The 20,587-nt window shown below is 57.2% G+C and overlaps 4 protein-coding genes across 4 annotated transcripts; 2 read left to right on the top strand and 2 right to left on the bottom strand.

Moving 5' to 3' along the window:
* Window positions 1–101: 101 nt before the first annotated feature.
* CCDC103 (coiled-coil domain containing 103) lies at window positions 102–3,872 on the top strand. The gene is made up of 3 exons (XM_065747658.1): window positions 102–293; window positions 1,509–1,641; window positions 3,391–3,872. Exons 1-3 carry the CDS (start codon window positions 151–153, stop codon window positions 3,838–3,840), a joined length of 726 nt encoding a protein of 241 aa, XP_065603730.1. The 5' UTR covers window positions 102–150; the 3' UTR covers window positions 3,841–3,872.
* A 1,183-nt stretch (window positions 3,873–5,055) lies between these two features.
* On the top strand, window positions 5,056–6,291 carry FAM187A (family with sequence similarity 187 member A). Its single transcript, XM_065747618.1, has one exon. It carries the CDS (start codon window positions 5,056–5,058, stop codon window positions 6,289–6,291), a length of 1,236 nt encoding a protein of 411 aa, XP_065603690.1.
* Window positions 6,292–7,194: 903 nt separating this feature from the next.
* GFAP (glial fibrillary acidic protein) lies at window positions 7,195–11,531 on the bottom strand. The gene is made up of 9 exons (XM_065747712.1): window positions 11,110–11,531; window positions 10,402–10,462; window positions 10,198–10,293; window positions 9,967–10,128; window positions 9,725–9,850; window positions 9,391–9,611; window positions 9,206–9,249; window positions 8,448–8,533; window positions 7,195–8,289 (listed from the first exon to the last, which is right to left on the bottom strand). The coding sequence occupies exons 1-9, from the start codon at window positions 11,529–11,531 to the stop codon at window positions 8,248–8,250; spliced, it is 1,260 nt and encodes a 419-aa protein (XP_065603784.1). The 3' UTR covers window positions 7,195–8,247.
* Window positions 11,532–12,864: 1,333 nt separating this feature from the next.
* KIF18B (kinesin family member 18B) lies at window positions 12,865–19,770 on the bottom strand. The gene is made up of 15 exons (XM_065747711.1): window positions 19,429–19,770; window positions 18,257–18,414; window positions 17,732–17,836; window positions 17,439–17,549; window positions 16,561–16,758; window positions 16,309–16,485; window positions 15,898–15,972; window positions 15,660–15,748; window positions 15,386–15,500; window positions 15,077–15,192; window positions 14,773–14,966; window positions 13,872–14,373; window positions 13,680–13,766; window positions 13,474–13,559; window positions 12,865–13,218 (listed from the first exon to the last, which is right to left on the bottom strand). Exons 1-15 carry the CDS (start codon window positions 19,742–19,744, stop codon window positions 13,115–13,117), a joined length of 2,433 nt encoding a protein of 810 aa, XP_065603783.1. The 5' UTR covers window positions 19,745–19,770; the 3' UTR covers window positions 12,865–13,114.
* Window positions 19,771–20,587: the final 817 nt, after the last annotated feature.

Genomic DNA, 20,587 nt, shown 5'->3' on the forward strand with positions numbered 1-20,587 from the left:
GTTCGTGGGAGCAGCTGTGACAGCAGCAGCGATCCTCGTTGCCATTGAAGCGCTTCAGCGGGTATCATTGTCACCACAGGAGCCGTTATCTCCTCGGCCGGTCGTGTGCCGACACTTCCTGTCGTTGCTATCGTGACAGCAGGCAGAGCAATGGAGGCGGACAGAGCCCTGGACATGGGCGCGCTGCGGGAAGAGCTGCGGGCGGCTCTGGAGGCCGACGAGAGGCACGCGAGGGAGAACAGCGCCAAGCTCCGCGCCATGCAGCAGCGCGTGGGCTCCTACGAGGAGTTCAGGTGCGCGAGGGGTCCCCGGCACAGCCCCACGCACAGAGAACTGAGCACAGAGCACAGCCCCACGCACAGAGAACTGAGCACAGAGTACTGAGCACAGAGCACAGCCCCACGCACAGAGAACTGAGCACAGAGAACTGAGCACAGAGCACAGCCCCACGCACAGAGCACAGGGCACTTAGCACAGAGTGCAGCCCCGAGCACTGGGCACGGGGCACAAGGCATAGGGCACAGAGCACAGCCCCAAGCACTGAACACAGGGCACATGGCTGAACATCGGTCAACTGATGGTCCTCAGCAGAGCTCCTCCTGCAGTGCCGTTGCAGATGTCCCTCCCCAGGTGTAGAAGCCCTTGTGTGCCCTTCTTGGATGTCCCAGTGCTCCTCTCTGCCTGCCCATGTGTTGCAGGATGGCAGCACGGCCTTGCAGTGTGCCAGCACTCCTCCTCCATCCATCAGCAGATTTGTGGTCTGGGATGCCAGGGCAGCTCCTGAGGAGTGGGCAGTGTGGGACATCCCCAACCCCTGATATCTGCAGAAAGATCTGTAGGTGGATCCAGGACTTGGCCACCCCCCATAGACTTCCAACAAGGTGCTGGTGGCCTCGTTCTGCCTGAATCTGGTCATGCTATCAGATCTGCGTAAGGGAAAAACTTGAAAATGGCATTTATGGCATTGCTTTCTCCTCTGTCCCTGTAAGAGGACTCCCTGCCGCAGTTCCATCGTTTGAGAACGAGCAAAAATCACATTCCTGCTCAGTACACAACGTCTGCAGTGCAGAGTGGTTTCAGCAGCTCAGAGTCATCTGCGGGAGAGCAGAACAGATTCTCTCCATCAGTGCAGTATCTGTGCTCACGAGGGCCAGCAGAGCCCTGAACCCCTTCAAAATCTCTCCCTCCTCATTCCTGGGAGGACTAACAAACAACAGCCACAGGCGTTCATCCCACGGTGGGAGAAGAATGACATGAGCTGCTGAGTCTGGGCTGCTGCAATTAGTCACAGACGTCTGCAATGGGATGCTGAGTGAGATTGCCTATAAGAGTGGAGGATTTCTCTGGATGTCCCAGAGCTACAAAAACTCATTGACCACAGGAAAAATGCAGGAGGAACAGGTGTCCTGCCAGTCCTTGGGACCCAGCTGCAGTGGGAGCTGTAGGGTAGAAACATCAACTCCATCACCCATGTGTTTCACCTTGTGTCCTCTTCCTGTTCCCTGCAGGGACATCGTGCTGGCGTCACACCTGAGGCCTCTAGAGAAGAAGGACAAGATGGGGAACAAGAGAAATGTGCTGTGGAACCCCTGTGTGGGCAACACGAGGGGCCAGCAAGAAAGCAAGGTGGAGATAGCCCAGGTGAGGGAGATGCTTTTCTGGGGCTTTACGTGTCCCCAAATATTACTGCAGAATTGTTTGAGTATTATTTTAAAGGACAAGAGTTATTCAGAAATATTTCAACATGTGAACAAGCCCTCAGAAATCCCAGTTCTGAACAGCAGGCTTCAGTCTCAGTCCCTACTTTGTGTCTGCATCAAGAATCAAAGACCGAATGAGCAAGGTCTCGGTTCCCTGCATCTGACAGTGGCCAGAAACAGATTCTTGGGTAAGAGTGCCCTCCGTTGACAGCGCTCCTCCTGCTGGCTGCAGTCCCGGGACTGAGAGCCAGGCTGTGCATCTGTACTGCCGTGTTTAATGGCCACAGATAACACATCTTCTGTGAACGGAGCCAGTTCTTCTTCACCCCACAGTTTAATTATGCATGATATGGAGAAGTGCTGTTTTGTTTTCAGCCTGCTGCCCGATGAGTTCATTGGATCACCCTTAGTTCTGCAGTTGGGAAACAGTGAAAAAGCATTTTCTAACCCAGACTACTTGTGGGACTGACATCTGTCCTGCTCCCATCAGTGGACTTCTTCCAAGTCCTGGTTAGCTGCATGTCTCCTGGAAAGGAAGGTGCTCTGTGCCTCCAGCTGCCCTTCTGTCCCTTCCCTCTCTGGTGCTGGGTTATCTAGATGCAGGCAACATTTGAGGCACCCACCACATTTGCAGAGATAAAAACCGATCACTTTAATCTCAGTTGCTTTCTTGTTAGCCCCCAGTATTGGCTTTGCCATTGTGGCGTTTGCTTTCAGCAGAGCACCCGTGGTGACTCCCAGTAGCCCAGTGGCACGGTGACAGCGGGGCTCTGCTGGGAGCAGCGGTGGAGTCCGTTGCTGGACCGTTCCCAGCTGGAGATGCTCTGCATGGAATTGTTGACAGCGAATTTCATTTGCCTGTTTATGATGAGATCCTTTTTGCAGCTCTTCTAAGGCAGCTTTGTCTTCTCTCGGACTGAGCAGTGATCTCCCCAGAGAAAATGCTGTTCCTAATCCCATTAGTGCTCAGGCTCTGATCTCCAGGGCTTCTCCATTTCGTGTTTAGACACTGCCTGATGCTGCTGAACCTCGTTCTCAGGATCTGTATAAAAGCCCAAACATTTTAATCCTTCTCCAGTCAGCAGTATGAATTCTGCAGTTCAATTACATATTGTATAAGCAGGATTTCTTTTTATCTGGAGATGCCACATTGAGCTGGATATCTCTTTTAGTCCAAGTGCTCTACTGCAGGTGTGTATGTTACAACACATTACAAGACAGTATGTTAGGGTGTTTATATAGGGTTATGGCATATAGGTAGGATATAGAGATCAATGCATTTTCTGGATTTTTTAAGTCCTTTATCTCTTCTCATCTGTTTGGTTGGTTTGAGAGGGACCACAGATTTCTGTGGAATTATTGCAGTCTCCAGAAGATCTCTTTCAGCCGATGGTAGATCCAGAGTGGGCAGTGTGTTTGGTTCTGGTTAAGGACTGAGTTCCTGTGTTCACGTGCATTGCATTTCATCTCTCACCCACTCCTTTATTTTCCTCTGAAGTCCTTCGGTTCCTCTTGGGCTCGATGAACCTGATATCACCTCATTTCTTTGTATGTGTTGCTGTCTCACAGGCTTTATGCAGCTCTATGTACAAGAAGCATCAGTCTCACATCCACAGACTGATAAGGGGGGAATAAAAAGCTTCGTGTGGGAACAAAACAAAAGGAATTTCAGAGTTATTTTCTCCTTCAGGAGCTGGTTCAGCTGCCCAGAACCTCTGCCGAATTTTACAGAGATTGGCGCAGATGCTTAAAAAGTGGAAAAGAAAAATATCAGCTTTTGCTTCAACTGGAGGGGAAGGCCTTGGGTAGAATCTTTCAGGCTGAGTTGGGTTTTGGCCTCCTGGGTGAGTTCCTTACCGTGCTGGCAGAGAATGTCTGCCATGAAGACAGAGATGCTGTCCTTCAGATCTTACAGAGCCTTTCTGGCACCAAACACTTTGGGATAAACCTGGATCTTCTGAGCACATCAGAGAAGGAGAGCACCAGGGATCTGTTTAGGAAGCTGCAGAGCATGAGCGGGGGCTATTGGACCCCCAGCAGCAAAGCAGAGGGGGAAGCCCACCTCACAGACACTGCACTGCAGAAGGAAGCTGAGGAAAGGAGAGTGGTGGAGCTGATGAGATGTTACCAGGTCAGCTGAAGGAGCAGCAGTGGTTCTTCCAAATAAAGGTTATCAACAGACATTGTGTTCCTTGTGATCTCTGGGTCAGTGTCCTCGCAGGACAGTTCAGTGAAAATCTCTTAGGTGAGGAGAATAAATGAGAAAAAGAACATTTAATCTGGCATGTATGGAGGAGAGACCAAAAGCCAAGCAGTCCCTCCCCTTTGTCATCTCTGTCCATTGTCACTCTGGATTTAAGAAATGCAATCCAGGCCATTTCACACTTAACCACACAGCCAGGGCTGGTGAGGGTGGGAATGCTGAGCAGGGTGGTAATTCTGGGACCGATCCAACCAACCGTTTTAAGCAGGGCTTGGTGTAAACCTCTGAGCTTCTGTCACCCCATGCTCTCGGACCATGGTTTGCCTCAATTCTACATAAATTAAAATTTAGAAGGAACTGTCAGGCAGCAGTGTAACAGAGGGACTCTCCAATGCTGTGTATTGTCGTGTCTCAATTAATTAGCCATTCTGTTTAGGCTGCAGACTTCAGAAAGGCTCTCATATGGTGCAGCTCAGCACCTGCCCACCACACTCTCCTGGAGGTCTGGTGTGGGAAGATCTCCCAAGTGTGCTGAAGAGCACAGTGTGTACTGCGCTGCTCAGATTCCCTCAAATTCAGCTCAGAATCAACTACCAAGTCCGTTCTGTTCAAAAACCCAGCTAAAGGAGCAAAAGGCAGAGTCAGCCCTGCCTGGATATAACTCACCTTCTCCCACCTTTTCTGTAGAAACTCTAGGCCCCTAATTTCAGGCTTCTCTTGGCACTTGAGCCTAGGGTTTTGTGGCATGTATCTTGGGGACACACGTGTCCCTGCAGTCCGCTGTAGGTGCCGTTCTTGTTGCCTCTTACACTTGCCAGCCTGAAGGCTAACAGAAAGCCAAGAGGTAATGTCTTAAACAAATTCGGAAGGCTCCCAAAATCAGAACAGGGGTACTGACCCAACAGGGAAGTACAGAACTCTAAACACCCGTGTGAAAGCTTAGGTTCTGGGCTACAGATGAAGCTGTCAGCAGGGAGGTTCTCCTTGGTCACTGTCTACAGAAGAGTTGGTGCAATCCTGAATGTTTACAATTGATTGAGAAAACGATTCCATTGTTCCCCCCCTCTATTTTGCTTCCATGGAAACGCTATACAGTGTTCTAGAACACCTGGAAAGGTTCTAGGCCCTGTGTCTCGGACACCTAGGACGGAGATGGAGCTGCTGAGAGCTGCCCTTCTCCTCTGCATGGCAGATGTTCTCCACTCTTTTGCAATTGAGAAAGAAGATATATTCAAGCGCATGGTGTGCCCCGCTTTCCTGATGTTTGACAATGCCGCCTACTTGGCCGACATGACCTTCGAGCTGCCCTGTAACTGCAAACCCGAGGAGGTCTCCAACGTCATCTGGTATTTCCAGAAGAACATGGGAGGCCAGGAAACCACCATCCTGACAGATTTCTCTGGCAACATGGTGGTCGACTCGGGCCACATCCACGTGGGCAGTGACGTGCTGAAGCGTTTCACCATCCGGATGTTCAGCCTCATCGTTTTCCGCGCCCAGGTGTCGGACTCGGGCCACTACCTGTGCGGCACAAAGAAAGGAGACTTCTTCTATGGCTACGACGTGGACGTGCAGCCCAGCAAGGGCATCAAGGTGGCATTCTTGGACATAGGACAGCATGTCCGGGATGATTACACAGGGAAGGCCTTCAGCCTCTTCACCACCTTCTGGGACTGGACCAAATGCGACCGCTGTGGGGTGCGAGGCGAGCAGCGTCGCATCGGGCTCTGCTATGTGCAGAGCACCCGGCTGCACCCGCGCTACCGCACTGTGCTGCACAACGTCACCTCCTGCGGCTCCAAGGCTGTTCCCCCAGGACTCCAGCGCTCCATACGCCACCGGAAGCCTGAGGTGGCAATCCGGAGCTGCATGGCCACGTGCCCGCAGGAGGACAACCCGCAGGAAGGCGTGAAGGCCATCTACAACGTCATCCACAAGCTGGGCCGGAAGCCCTGGCTGCCCCAAGTCCCCACGCAGTTCTACAAGCATCCCGTTGGGGAAGATCTGGTCATCGCCTGCCCCGGGGCCCGACCCGAGCACGCTGTGGCATGGGACAAGGGCTCTGTGCGGCTCTACCGCTCCCGCTACCTCGTGGGTGTCAGCAAGACCATGCGCATCTTCATCGACCACGGAAACCACCTGCACATCCGGCGGGTCGACTTCGACGACAAAGGCACCTACTACTGCTGGAGGGAGGGCAAGCTGGTGGCCGGCCTGCAGCTCAGGGTGATCTACGTGGCCAAGCGTCGCCGCTCACTCAGTGACCCTGAGACCATCTACATCATCAAGGCCATCGGTGTGAGCTACGTCTTCATTGTGGCCATCTTCATTGGCATCCACGTGTGCCGCTGCTGCTGGCGGGTGGTGCGGTGCCCTGTGAGGATTTAGTGTCAGCTCTTCTTACACCGTTCCCTCGTGGGAAAATTGTGAAGTTTTGACCACTACAAACTCTGCCAGTGCCTTCTTATCCTCCACTTGAGGTTGTGCAGGGGAAACTGGAAAGCCCCACTGCGGTGTGGCGGGGATTTCCCACCCCCTTGTCACTTCCTGGCCGCCCTGAAGGCTCCTGGTGGGGGTTTAAGCTCAGTGTAATCCTTTCTGAATCACTAGCTGGAGTTGTCGCAGCGTTTTCTGGCTAAGCACTATGGAGTTCTTATGCCACATCATGATTTATTAGGGCTGTTTTTCTGAGAGCCCATTGTAATCCTCCAGACTGTTCTACTCCAATTAATTCTGGCTTCCTGTACCTTTTCAAAAGTGCCAATCATATCCCCGGTGCCAACCTTGCTCCCCAAGGCCAACCACATCCCAAAGCTACCCACCAGAGCATTGCCACCACTGCCAACCTCACTGACAACGACCCTCCTGTGTCCCCAGGAGCACCAACACTTCGAAACACTCAGTGTTTGTCTGAGATCCTCAGATGGAGCAATCTCATTTTTAAGAAGTTGAGTTTAAATGTTCATATTTTGCTTCCACACCGGAGGGTGGTAGGCTGGAGCTCAGGGAGCACTGGGACACTGCTCTTAGACATTAGGTTTGGGTTATGGGTTTGGGTGGTGCTGTGCAGGGCTGGGAGTTGGGCTCTGATTTACATCCCTTGTACCTGGGGATACTCTGTGATTTGTGATGACAGAACGTGTTGGCCATGCCCTAGGGCTCATGGCTGAGCCTTGGTCCCACAGCGAGGAACCTTTGGGCACCCAAAGGGCCCCTCTGCCCTGACTGACCCCAAAAACACACTGCGCTGCAGCTTGTCCCACAGCTTGCAGTCATAACCATGACACAGCATTTGTATTAGACTTTATTTCATATCTCATGCTGCCTTGGCATTAGGGTGTTAATCCAGTAGCAACGAGGGCTGCAAAGCTTCATCCAGCTCATGGGGGACAAACTGACACCCCACACTACCACCCCATAATACTTCCTGCCCTGGGAGTGGCCCCTGTGGAATTAGGAGCAGCAAAGCATGTTCAGCACTGAGCTGGGAACATGGGGACAAGTAGGTCAAGGAGGCAGTACCCGAGTGGCAGCCTGTGGGCTCACCCTATGGGGTAAGGGGAGCGCTGCTGGGTGGGTGCTGCTGTGTTAGGTGGCAGCAGGGCAGGTTTAGCTCATGGTCAGTAGCTAAAATAAAGAGGGGGTGGGTGATATGCATTGGGAGAGCACATGGGAGACAGGGCCACAGGGTGCTGAGGCACAACAGATTTCTTTCAACCCCTACAGGTTCGCCCATGCAGAGCTGGGCTCGGGCCATGAGCCGCCCTGGTCCACTTCTTTGCCTCTGGTGATGGGGGCACCGTGGTGAAGAGCACCCAACTGGGGTCAGGACAGCCCCACAGCTCCGTCCCCTGGAAAACCCAATGAGGACTCACAACCTGCTGTGCCTATAGCTGCTCCAGCCCCACAGCTACCCCACATCCCCATGCACCCTACACAGACCCCACTTCATCATCCCTTCTCCCTGTCCCAACATCCATCTTCCTTCCTCTGTGCTTCATCCTTCTCTTCCTCCTGTGGCACCTCTTGGCTAAGCCCAACTGCTACTCAGTGACAGGAAAATGTCCCTAACCACACAGGACCACGTCCCTTCCAGCCCTCCCAGGGATGCCCAGGACATGGTGGGGACATTCAGGGTGGCCTCCTGGACCAGCAAGATGCAGGGAGCAATGCTCCTATATCTCAGCCCTGGCTGGACCAACACAGGGGTCCCTGGAGCACAGGGTGGTGGGAGAGGTGAGGGTGGGCTTCTCCCGTGGCTCTGGCTCGGCCGCAGGGCTCTCTCGCAGCATCGGATGGGATCTATGGAGCTATGGCTACAAGCATGGCTGTGGCTTGCCCACCCTATGCCACTTCCTTGTGCTCCTGCTTGGACTCCTTGATCACCTGGAGGCAGAGGGAGAGGGACCATCACCATCACCCCACTCAGGTCCATCTGAACATGTCTGGGGACACAGTCCATGTGCACGTCAAGTGTTCCCTGTTGGGGACACCTTGGGGATGGAAGAGAAGGGGTGTGGGAGGCACAGATGAAGACTTCCCACCTCTCCATCTCTCGTCTCCACTGTTTTGACCACGATGCTCCTCTTCAGATGAGCTTCTGACACAGATTTGGTGTCCAGGCTGGTCTCTAGGGGACACAGACGGGACATAGGGGTGACCCAGTACCCCCAGTATGGCCCCTCCACCTATATACCTCAAAGAGGTCCAAAAGGAAGAAGTTGGGCTGCAAAATCCTGATCTGTGGGAGAGAATGCGGTTGGCAATGAGTTGTGGTTGGGGACCGGGTTGTAACCTTGGGGATGGTGGCAGTGGGGACACAGTTGGCACTAAGGATGTGTCTGGCTTCAGTACACAACTGGCTGTGGGGTCAGTTGGCACTGGGGACATGATTGGCTTCGTCAGTGGGGTTGGCCTTGGTGACATGGGTAGCACTGATATACTGTTGACCTTGGGGACAAGGTCATCCTTGGGGGAAAGCTGGGCCCTGTATTGTGGTTGACACTGGGGATGAGGGTGGCACTGGGGTTGGTGTTGGGTACACAATGGGCACTGATCAGCCCCCATCACTAGGGGTGTCCTCAGCAACAGGGCTGGCCTTGAGGGGAACAGTTGGTGCTGGGGATGTGGCCTTGGGAATGTGATTGGCTGTAGGGATGTGACCATGGCATGCCTGTCCCCAACATCCTGAGACACTTTGGGGGACCCTTTAGGCACAGAGATCTGGCAACTGATCGATACCTTGACCTCGTAGTCCCCACCCACACCCATCCTCCCCCCATCCCAGCTGTCGTGGCCTCACCTCGGATCTGCAAGTTGGAGAAGCTCTGAACAGGGACGGTGATCCTATAGGAGCAATGGGAACGTCAGGGAGAGCACGAGGTCCCCACTGCCCCACAGGTGAGGCAGAAGGGCTGCAGGGTTCTCCTCAAACCTAGCGGGACCAAAAGGACCCGGGGATGGTTTGGGGCAGGGAGGGGCCATCACCTGCTCTCCTCGCCCTCCAGCAGCTTGCGATACGTGGCGATCTCGATGTCGAGGGCCAGCTTGACGTTGAGCAGGTCCTGGTATTCCTGCAGGTGCCGTGCCATCTCCTCCTTGAGGCTGCGGATGTCCTCCTCCAGCCGCCCCACCATGTCCTGGTAGGTGGACGTCTCCAGAGCGTAGCGCTCCTCCAGCTCCCGCAGCTGCCTCTCCAGGGACTCGTTCTGGTGACCACCATGGACCATCATATGTCCTCGATACCATCTCCTTCCATGGGCACCCGTGGTGCCACGACCCAAGGATGTGTCCCACCTTACACCCCATGGTTGGCACCTACCGAGCCCCGCAGAGCCTCCAGGTCGCAGGTGAGGGCCTGGAGCTGTCGCCGGTACTCGTTGGCCTCATGCTTGGCTGCACGTAGGGCCTCCGCGTGCCGGGCAGCTGCATCCGTCAGGTCTGCAAACTAGAAGGGACATGGGGTCAGCTCTCCTGTACCACTGCCCCATAGAGCCATGCAGCCACAAGAGAAGCCAAGCCAACCCACGGAGGAGATATATGGGGACAGGGTGCCACCTGCACCTTGGACTTGTACCACTCCTCGGTCTCCTGCATGTTGCTGGCGGCCATGGCCTCGTACTGCATGCGGATATCGCGCAGTGCAGCTGTCAGATCTGGCTTGCTGGTGTCTACCTCCACGTGCACCCGGTGCTGGGCCAGCTGCTCCTGCAGCTCCCGCAGCTCCTGTGGGGAACTGGGGTCAATGCCACTACGGGATCCACCCCTGGAGCCCCCGCACCACAGTGATGTTACCTCCTCGTGCACCTTTTGGAGGAAAGCCACCTCGTCCTGCAGGGACCCCACACGACGCTCCAGGTCAAGGCGGGCCAGGGCAGCAGCATCAACATCCTGCCACCGTGTGACACGGAGAGAGCGTCCCCAGGGTGGGCACGGGGGTCTGTGCCCCCATCCCAGCCCCATCTCAGGAGCTGATCCCCTCTCATCCCCTGCCCTCACCTGTCTGTATGCAGCCAGGGTGCTCTCGGCCTCCAGCCGCAAGGTGACCTCCTGCTGCAGCCTTCCATGGAGCAGGGACATGCTGTTACTCGTTAGCTGCCATTACTCATTAGGCACAGTCACTCATTACTCATGGTGGTCACCTAAAGCTCAACCCCATGGATGCCCTACTGCACTTAAACCATCCCAGTAGCCATTTCTTAAGTCCTGGTGGCCACCTTAGTCCCCACCACTGACCTGGTCCTCACCCTGGTCCTGGTGGCCACCTTAGTGCTGCTGGACGCCGATACCTATTCCAATAGCACCTTTGTCCCTGGGACCACTATGGTCACGGTCATCGCACTAGTCCCCATCGCCATCCTGGTCCCCATCCCAGTCGTGGTGGCTGCTCTAGTCCCCGGTACCACCTGAATCCCCATTATCATCCTGGTCCCATCACCAACCATGGTCCCGGTGGCCACCTCAGTTCCCGACATCACCTTTCTCCCCATTCCCACTCTGATCCCGGTGACGACCTCATTGCCCATCAGTGACCATTACCACTCTGGTCACCTCAATCCCCACCACCACCTCAACCCTTACACCGCTGCGGCTTCCACCCCCCCACCCCCCCACCAGTCCCCATTCCGGTCTGGGTGGCCACCTCGGTCCCCCCCACCCCCTTAATCCCCCCCACCCCCACACTCCCCTTGCAGGATTCTCCCATACTTCTCCCGCAGACTCCCCAGCTCCTCGGCCAGGCCGTCCCTCTGCACCTCGGCGCGGGCCTTGGCAGTGCCCAGCAGCTCCACGCGGCGCCGCAGCTCCCGCAGCTCCTCCTGGTAAACGTCGGCCACGCGGGACGGCTCCTGCTCCCGCGTGCGGTTCAGCTCCAGCACCAGCACCTTGTTGCGCTGCTCCAGCAGCCGCACCTTCTCGATGTAACTGGCGAAGCGGTCGTTCAGCTCCATCATCTCCACCTTCTCGTTGGTGCGCGTCTCCCGGAACTCCGAGTTGAGCACTTTGGCCAACGAGAAGTCCATGGCGCCCGAGGTGCGGAGCGGGGGGTGAGTGCTGCGGGAGCGGGGCCGCTCTGCGGGGCTCCGTGCGGGGCCGAAGCGGCGGCCGTAGGATGACGGGCGGCTCTCCATGGCGAGGGTGGGTGTGATGTGCGCCGTGCCGGGGTTTTATGGCCGTGGCGTTGGCTGGCGGCCACGGAGCACAGAGCTGGGCTTTGTGGCACCCAGGAGCACCTCCGAGTGCTGGCAGTGCCCGGAGAGCACGGGGTAAAACCCGGGGCAGAGCTGGGACGTGCTGCCCATGTGTGAGTGCAGCAGTGTGGGGCACTGCGGGTCCTGGGTGCGATGCCATAAGGCACTATGAGTGCGGTGCTGTGGGGGGCACCACGAGGTGCTCCCCAGGAGGTTTGGCAGCACAGGAAGGCTGCTAATTAAGGCCAGTTTTAATTAGACAGCCAAAGCATCCCAAGCCTGTTCCAGCCCAGTGGTGCCAGGGCTGCCTGAAAGGGCTCAGTGTGCCCAGCACAGCAATGAGACCGCTTTGTGCGGCACCGGGAAATGGGCAAAGAGTGAGGGTGATGGCAATGGGCACCACTGCCAGCCCTGATGGGGTGCAGGCACGGGGACAGCCCAGGGACACTTCAGGATCAGAGTAGGGGGGCTGTGGATGGGGAACAACATGGGGATGGGGACAGAGCCCATAGGTGGCAGCTAGGTGGCAGCCAACGGCTGGGAAAACTGGGATGGGGACAATGCTGGGTCCCAGTGGGCACCAGCCCAGAGCAAGGGGGGTGGGGAACACACACTGGGGGCCCCTAACTCCCCCTGCTCCCCATTCCCAACCCCACATCAGGCACCTGCCACAGCCACCTCAGCCCCAGGTTTGGTTTCAGAGCCACAAAACCACAGCCCATGTGTGCAGGGACAGCTCCACTGCTGCACTCAGTGCGGCCCTTTGGGATCCCCCTCCCTATCCCAAATCCACGTGGACAGGGAGGGATGGGGCAGGGGGTGCCCCCACTGCAGTCCTCCAGGATTTATTTTCTCCCTGCTCCCACGCATTGGGATCAAAGCAGAGAGCTGTCACTGCGGGGACATGGAGCCTTCCCCCCCCTTAATGAGGCAAAGGAACGCAGAAGCTTTAATTAGAAGCTTCCAGCCTGAGAGAAGAGAAAGGAGAGCAAAGTAGGGCAGAGAGCAGTGACCCTAGTCCCTATGGGGAGTGGTGCATGGGACAATGGGGCTGGAACATAGCGGGGGCTGTGGGGTGGGGGCAGACATGCAGCTTTTGGGACTTCGGTGCAAAGACATCACCTCTGCTGGTGGCCCGAAGGAGCCCTCAGCAGAAGGAGAAAAGGTTCTGGAGCCCCACAGGGACAATGGGAACCCACCCCTGGGAGCCCAGCGCTGCTCCCAGGCTGAGGGAGACGAGAAGCAGCCCAACATCTCCCCTCACTCCTTTGGGTTTAAACTGTAAGCTTTATTAAAAGCTCATGGTATTGCTTAGCATTGCCCATCTGTCAGCACTCCACACCCTGAGTGGGGCTGAGAGGGAACAGCACAATCCATCTGCTGCAGAATACATGGGGCTGCGCAGAGGGAGGGGGGGCACCAGGGCCATGTTGGGGTGGTGGTCCCTTCTACCTTCCTGGGTGTGAGAATCAGGTGGGGCAGCTTCAGTTGGAGCAGTGCTGAGGGGTCGTGGCTGTGAGACATCAGCACAGCAGCTTCGTGACCTGTGGGGTGGGGGCCCCATCACGCGCTGCCAGCAATCTGGGGCTGCTCCGACCCTTCCAGGTGAGCCCAGGGGGAGGATGCTCTGAGACAGAAACAAAAGAGAAAGGGGTGAAGGGGATGGAATAGGCAAAACCTACAAACCCACTGCCAGCCCCATCCTTACAGCCACCTCCAGAGCCCCACTGCCCCTTCCCAAGGATGTGGATAGGGGAAGGACACAGCTAAACCCAAAAGCATGCCCCACAAGCCCCAGACGTACCACCACCAGCTATGCTGCCCCAGGTCTGAACTGCAGCAGGGATGGGGCACCCTGCAGTGCTGTGCCTGTAGGACTCACCTGGGATGCTTTGGGGCTGTGCAGACTGCCGGCTGCTGCTCAACGCAACGCAGCTCTGCATCCCACCCAGTGAACAGGAAACAGTGCTGTGAAGGAGAGGGGGACATGTGGGGATGGCCATAGGAAACCCCAGGCTGTCAGTAGGCAAAAAGGGGGTCCCAGCCACACAGGGGAGCACCCACAGTAGCTCATGGCTGCTGTCTCACCTCACCACTCTCCTCTGCTTCTGCACAGATCCTTTGGATGGCTTTGGGATGGAGGAACCCTTCATGGGGAACATGGGGACGGAGGCTCTGCAGGAAGGGAGAAAGGTCAGAGAGCACAACCCTGGGTCCAAAGGGAAAAGGAGGAGCAGGTTCTTTGGGATGCTCTTTGTACCCGAGTGGTACAGCACTGACCTGGGCACAAAGGGGCCCTCCTGCTTCTTTTGGGCACAGGGAGTGCTCTCCCAGACGGGGAACTCTGGCAGGCTGAGGGCTCCCAGTGTGGTGACGTCCTCGGGGAGGCTGTAAGTCACATTGAGGTCGCACACGGTCGGGGTGCAGCAGTTCTGGGCTGCCGACATCATCAGGGGCACACGCCTTTTGGTGACAGTCAGAGGGCAGATTCTGGGGGTACGGCAGGGCAGCAGCAGGGGGGATTTGGGCTCTTTGAGGCATGGGGTGTGTGGGCTCTGCAGCGCCTCCGCTTCTCCCCCCAAGTTCGGTGGGGAGGATTCCCGCTGGCGCTTCGCCCGCACATTGGGGCTGTGTGGTGTTTCCAGTCTGGAAGTGTTGCTCATCTCCAATCTCGTCCTCTTCTTCGTTGTCCGTTTAGGGCCAGGGACCACAGCGAGCTGCTGCTGGCGGCGTAGGGCAGCCCTGGTGGTGGGGATGCTGGGCTCAGTGCTGAGAGCTGGGGCTGATGCTAAAGGAAAAGCAACACACACAGTCAGCACTGTCTGCAGTGTTCCTGTACATCCCCTCAGCATCGCCCCAGAAAGCTGTCACTTCCCAGCAGGTACCACCAAACCACATTCACATCGAACCCAGAACAGAGCCCACTGCAAATCCCCAAACCCTAAAAGGCACAGAGCAGTTCCAAGGGAAACGTGCCACGGCAGGGCTCAGCCTGTCCCAGGCTCACATTTTTCTCCTGGAAAATAGAGTTCCCTGGAAAAACAGGGTCTGCAGAGCCCACAGCCTCACTGCTGGGTTCATGTCATGGCACTGGGGGAGCAGAGGGAGAGCTACAGACTGGGCAAACATAACCATTAAATGAGACCAGAAAAGATTGGGATCAGAGCTGCTGGTTGCTCACCATCACAGCCCCACTGCGTCCTCAGGGCTGGGGGGGCCCCGCTGGTGTCTGTGGGTCGCGGGCCCACAGCTGCCTCCTGCTGCACCAGGAGCTGCAGCTCCTCGAATTCGGAGACCATGTCAGGCGTGAGGAGGTCAGCAGCTTTCAGGAGGGAGTACTGCTTCTGGGCAACGCGCAGGATGGCAGCTACGAGCCTGGGACAGAGGGGGACAGTGTCACAAATAAGTCTGGGCCAGGGCAGATCCTCTGCTTCTCTGCTGGCTCACAGGTCAGCTGAACCAGGAGGGGGCAGAGGAAGACTCACGTGTCTTTGCAGCTGCAGGACAGACACTGCGGAAGGCAGCTGGGTTTCTCCATTCCTGGATGGAGATCTGCCTGCTGGTTTGGGCTGGGTCTGCTGGGGGGCATTTCCTCAGGAACCTGGAACAATATCCCAAAGCATCACTTATTTAACCCAAATGGGAGCCAAGACTCATCCTCCAAACTCCTTTACCTGAAAGTTAAGAGGTTTTGCTAGCAATAAGGAACTCATGCTAAGCTAGCGCCCCAGGACTGAGCTACAGCCCTCTGTGCCATGAGCACATTTGACCCCCGGCCCTCCCACTCCTCTCACCTCTTTCTCTCCTCCCAGCTGAGCATCCTGCCCAGCTCCCAGCTCCTGCTGCTCCCCACCACTCTCCCCATGAGCAGTCAAGGCTGAGCAGCTCTTTGGGATGGCTTCTTCCAACCTACAGAAATGAGAGGAGAGAGAAAGAAATCCATTGAGAAGTACATCATGTTTGAGTTTTGAGATGGATCAATAAAGACATTTGGGATTCACAGCTCAGCTTCCCTTGGGGCTCACCCCAGCTCTGCCTCTACTCTCCACTGGTGCCCCACTGCCTCACCTGAGGGAAGGTAGCAGTGCTGGTCCCTGCTTTCCTGCATCCTGAGCAGCATCCTCATAGGCACGGAGCTTTGCCCGCAGATCTGCCACCTGCAGAGAAGGATCACCTGAACCCCAACTGATTTGGTCCCACACAGAGCTCAGAGCTCTCCCCACAGGCAGCACCGTCACACGGCTCACAGAGGAGCTCAGAGGTACACACACCAGGCAAAGCACAGCCAAAAGACAGAGCACCTCACCTCTGTTTTCAGCTGCTCACAGATCACAGTGTATTTACTGATATGGCAGTCGAGGCTGAGCGCATTGCTCTTCAGCTGCAGAAACAGGGATGGGAAAGAGGTCAAAGGAGCACCAGGGCTGAGCACAGATCCCTCCCAGTGCTGGAGCAGAGCCTGCAGATGGCACAAACCACACGCAGGGACCCGCTGCCCCTGCTACCAGCCCCAGCGGGATGCAGGGCTTTGGCATAAGGCTGTGCACTCAGTGTCCTCGGCTTCATTTGGCCAGAGGGGCTGGATAACAGACTGCCCAACCTGAACATGAAGGCACCCGCTGACCCACCCCACACACCAGGGTGGGCTGTGAAACCCAGCTCCTTCCCACCCACCCCCTGCAGCTCCCAAACCCACAGCAGAAGACGAGCTCCTCACCGACAGCTTGATCTCCTTGGCCCTGTTGGCGTACTTGAGCGTGTTGTAGGTGTCCTCATAGGCCAGCGAGGAGGGGCTGACGGCAGCGATCATGACAGTGCGGCAGTTGCCTCCGATGGAGTCCTTCAGCAGGCGTGTCAGCTTGCTGTCCCGATATGGGATGTGGGTTTTCTTGCTCTGCACCAAGAGATCAAGGGGCTGCTCAGCTTTTGGCACCCAGGCACTCAGCAGGGCACAACGGGACAGTATTACCTTGGCATCAGCCAACGCGTTGATGACATTGATGAGGGCCAGCAGGGAGCGGTTGATGTTTGCGCCCTCCCGCAGACGTTCTCCTCTGGTGTTGGTGACAGAAGCTCGCTCGGAGCCCGCCAGGTCGATCAGGCTCATCTTGGCAACCTGCAGGTCCTGACAGAGGCCAACAGCGTGGTCCTGCTGCTTCACGTAGATCTGCAAGGACAAAGATCGGTGAGGACACAGGCTGAGGATGGTGGAGTCCTCCCAGATATCGCCTTGCAGTGCCCAGGGAGCAACGAGGCCCAGTGCTAAGCCCAGTTCCCATGTCATCTCCCAGTCCTGCACCCTCACCAGCCCATGCCTGGCACACCAGCAGGCAGAGCTAGCAGCAGGAAGGGCACATTTCCAGCACTGCTAGCGGATGTGCAGCAGGCAGATGTCCAGCACCCAGCGATGCGCCTGGCTGGGAAGGCATCCAGACACCTGGACTTCCCCTGCACGCAGCCACCAGGTTCACACAGAAATTGCAGGCAGAGCCCTCAGTCTCCCCACGCAGCCGTGACAGCCCTGCTAATTCAGGGAAGGGCCTGGCTGGAATTGAAATCAAGTGGAAGGTTTGTGGGGGAGAGCATTGACAAAGTGAGGACAAAGAGAGCAGGGAATGTAAATCCTGGCTCTGTGCTGAGGGGGACGATGGGAAAAGATGAGCCCTGGAGATCCCAAAGGCCAAGGGTGGGGCCCTGGGCAGTCCAAGCTGGTAGGGGGCACTCAGACCATGCAGGGGTGGGGCTGGGGAGCCTTTGGGTCACTTCCAACCCAACTTGTTGCAATTCTAAGATCTTTAGGGCTCTTCCCAAGCCAACTATGCTGTGATTTTACGATCCAGCCTTCACCTGAAAGATCGCATGAGAGCGGGAGGAGGAGGCGTTGGCATCTGTGGGGTGCTGTGTCCGGTTTTTGTTGCCATTGGCCAACATCTTCAGGAGCTGCTCTGCAGATTTGGGCTGGAATTGAGCAGAGGGGCAAGTATCAGCAGGCTGGGTGCCCCTTGTAGCCCCCACAACGACACAACATTAAACAACAACTGGGATGTAAGGCATCCTGCTGTTCTGCAGCGCTCCCTTCAGCTCAGAGTCACGCTTGCTGCTAGGACAGCCCAGAGCCTGTGCCCACCCCTTACACCCACCTGGTGGAAGGAGAGCCCCTGGACCACGACTCCTTTCTCCGGATCCTCCCAGATAGCCAAAGGGCCCTTGGGTTCCAGCAGGTCGTGGATCTGCTCGTTGTACACCTGGAGCAGGGAACACATGTCCTGTGACCCCAGCATCGAGGAGCTTTGTGTATGAGGGTCACAACTGGATCAGATGAGTCCCTCCCACCCCAATACCCTGCAGGACACTGCCCAGGCATGACACAGAGCAGCCAACAGCACTCTAAATGCGGAGGACAGTTCTCGAGGGCTTTACTTGCAAGTCACTGTGCCACTGCTCCTCCTGCACAGCCCTTTCAGATTGCTATGCAGACTGCAGGCACCGCAGCAGCTCAGTGAGGCAGAGAAAATTCCCATTGCCCAGATAGGAGGGACCAGCAGCACCAGTTCCCCACCAGGATGGTGAGCCTGTATCCAGCCAGGTGCCCCAAGCACTGGGGACACACAGTGCAGTGCTACGGGGTCAGCACCAGCCCCAAAAGACACTGGGGACATGCATACCTCCTTGTAGGAGACGAGCACCTCGCAGCTCTTCTCATCCCTCCTGGCCTCAATCCTCCTGTACAGCTCCACCATGGTGAGGTACATGATGCCCGGGCTCTGCTCTGAGCCCAGCATGGTATAGGTCTTCCCCGCTCCCGTCGCACCGTAGGCAAACACTGTGAGGAGGGAGAGGGGTGTTTGAAACTGTCAGCAGCGTGACGTTCCTGCAGCAGACGCTGCAGCAGAGCGGTTCAATAGTTAATTACCCTCAGCACTGTCTGCACTATCCCCCAGTGCAATTTCTCTCTCATTTCATCTGTCAGCATCTCTAATTTAGCGGATAAAGACAGAACGAGTCCCCATGCCATCACCCATTTAGTCACTTGGAGGCCACACTCGAGCCATCCTAAAGCTGAGCACCCCCAGGTCTCCATCTCTCAGGGAAGGAGTTTCTTTCTCCAGACCTTGCAAATTCATCCACACTCCCCAACCCTTCAACACCCTCTTGGAAGCATTAACATCAGAACAGGACACTTAATCTGGAGAACCTTAGCCTTTCTCCCCATTAGCAAGGCTTTGGGAATATCTCATTCGTGGATCCGGGAGTTATTTTATACAGATAAAGACAGGAGATGCTGCCAGGTGGGCACGGTGACAGAGCCAGGAATAGCACCGCGCGGTCCCAGCGCCCAGCTCGGCGCCGTGCAGCTCGTTACGCCGCGCTGCTGACAGCCTGCAAGCAGCACGAGGATCTGCAGCACCAGGCAAGGAACACTCAGACCTGGTCTGCGTGCACTGCAGGGCTGGGAGATGTGCCAGGAGCACAGCAGCCCCCAGAGCGTCCCAGCACACATCTGTCTCACCCAACCTCTTGTTCAAGAGCCGTATTTTCCCACTGTGTTTCCACTGTGCCAGGGACACCCCACCCCTGACCACACCTGCAACCCCCTCAGCTCAATGCCAATGGCAGTTCAGCGCTGCCTGCTCCTGCTCTGCTGTTCTGTGACCCATTCCCTCTCTCATTTTCTTTTGGTTTTCTACTGGTCTTTTTTTTTCTCTCTCAAAATCAAGGCGTGAGAAGACAGCAGAGAATTCTTCCCACCCTGGGGACATCCCTTACAGCACAGAGACCACATCCCAACTCTGCTGAGCCCCCCCCCGCCAGCAGAGACAGCCCCTCCAGGCCTCACCAGAGCAGTTGTAGCCGTTGAGGACTCCATCCAACACCTCCTGCGTCGTGTGCTGGAACACCTCCTCCTGCGTGGCCCCCTCCCCAAAAACTCGATCGAAGACGAACTTGATGTCCTTGCCGCGGTGCTTGGGGCCGCGGGAGGGCAGCGCGGCGCCGGAGGGAGCGCCGGGCTCCTCGGGGTCGAAGACGAGGATGTGCTGATCCACGACGTGCAGCACGGGGTGCGCGGCCCCGTCCCGCTCGCTGGGGGTGGGCGGCCGCACGCGCACCACCACGGCCACCGTGCCGTCCTCGGGCGGAGGGCCCAACGCCATGGGGCCGGGCAGGACTCAGCCTGGGACCCACGCGCACCGGGGTGGGGGGGGGCAGGTCAGCTCCGGGACGCAGCCCACGCGGGGGACCCTGGGGTGACACCAGGCCACGACCCCCACCCGGGGCCTCCCCTTCACCCCCGGCAATGCCGACCCTCTGCTGCCCCTACAGTCCCCTCCCGCCGGCGTCGCTCCCTATAGGGCCCCACCCGCCCCCTACGGCCCTACTTCAGACCCCATAGGGCCCTACGTCGACCCCTCGGGGCTCCATACCCCCCTCCTGTGGGCCCTATGAGCTCTCTCTGCTGTCTGTGCCGACCCCCCGAGGCCCCACAGCCCCTTCGGATCCCACAGGGCCGCTCAGGGCCCCGTGCCGACCCCCCGAGGACGTACAGCCTTCGTTCGCAACGCCTACCGCCGCCCTGAGGCCTACAGCCCCCCGGTAAGCCCCGAACCGACCACGGGACCCGCACCTCGCGGGACCCGCACCGCTCAACGCCGCTTCCAGCACTCAACATTCAAATCTCCCGGCAGCCCCCTCTCGCCCTTCTGATTGGCTGCTCTCTCCGCTGTCTCCCGTTGGCTCTTCCTCGTCACGTGATCTCCCCCCTCCACGCGGGGCATCACGGGAGTTGTGGTCCCGTCCCACGCCGTGGGGCTGGGGGCAGGGCGGGGCGGGGCGGGGCCCCCTCTGAGGCCCGTGTGAGGACCCCAGCCCGTCCCCAGGGCCACCTCAGCCCAGGAGGGGACATATCCTGCCGCGAGGTCACAATCTGACATGGGGCCATGTCTTATCATGAGGGCTACGTCCTGCCATGGGGACACGTGCTGTCACTGGGCCCACGT

This window comes from Cyrtonyx montezumae, unplaced genomic scaffold, assembly GCF_038088225.1.
Source record: "Cyrtonyx montezumae isolate F1298 unplaced genomic scaffold, pur_monq_1.0 scaffold_48, whole genome shotgun sequence".
Taxonomy (NCBI): domain Eukaryota; kingdom Metazoa; phylum Chordata; class Aves; order Galliformes; family Odontophoridae; genus Cyrtonyx; species Cyrtonyx montezumae.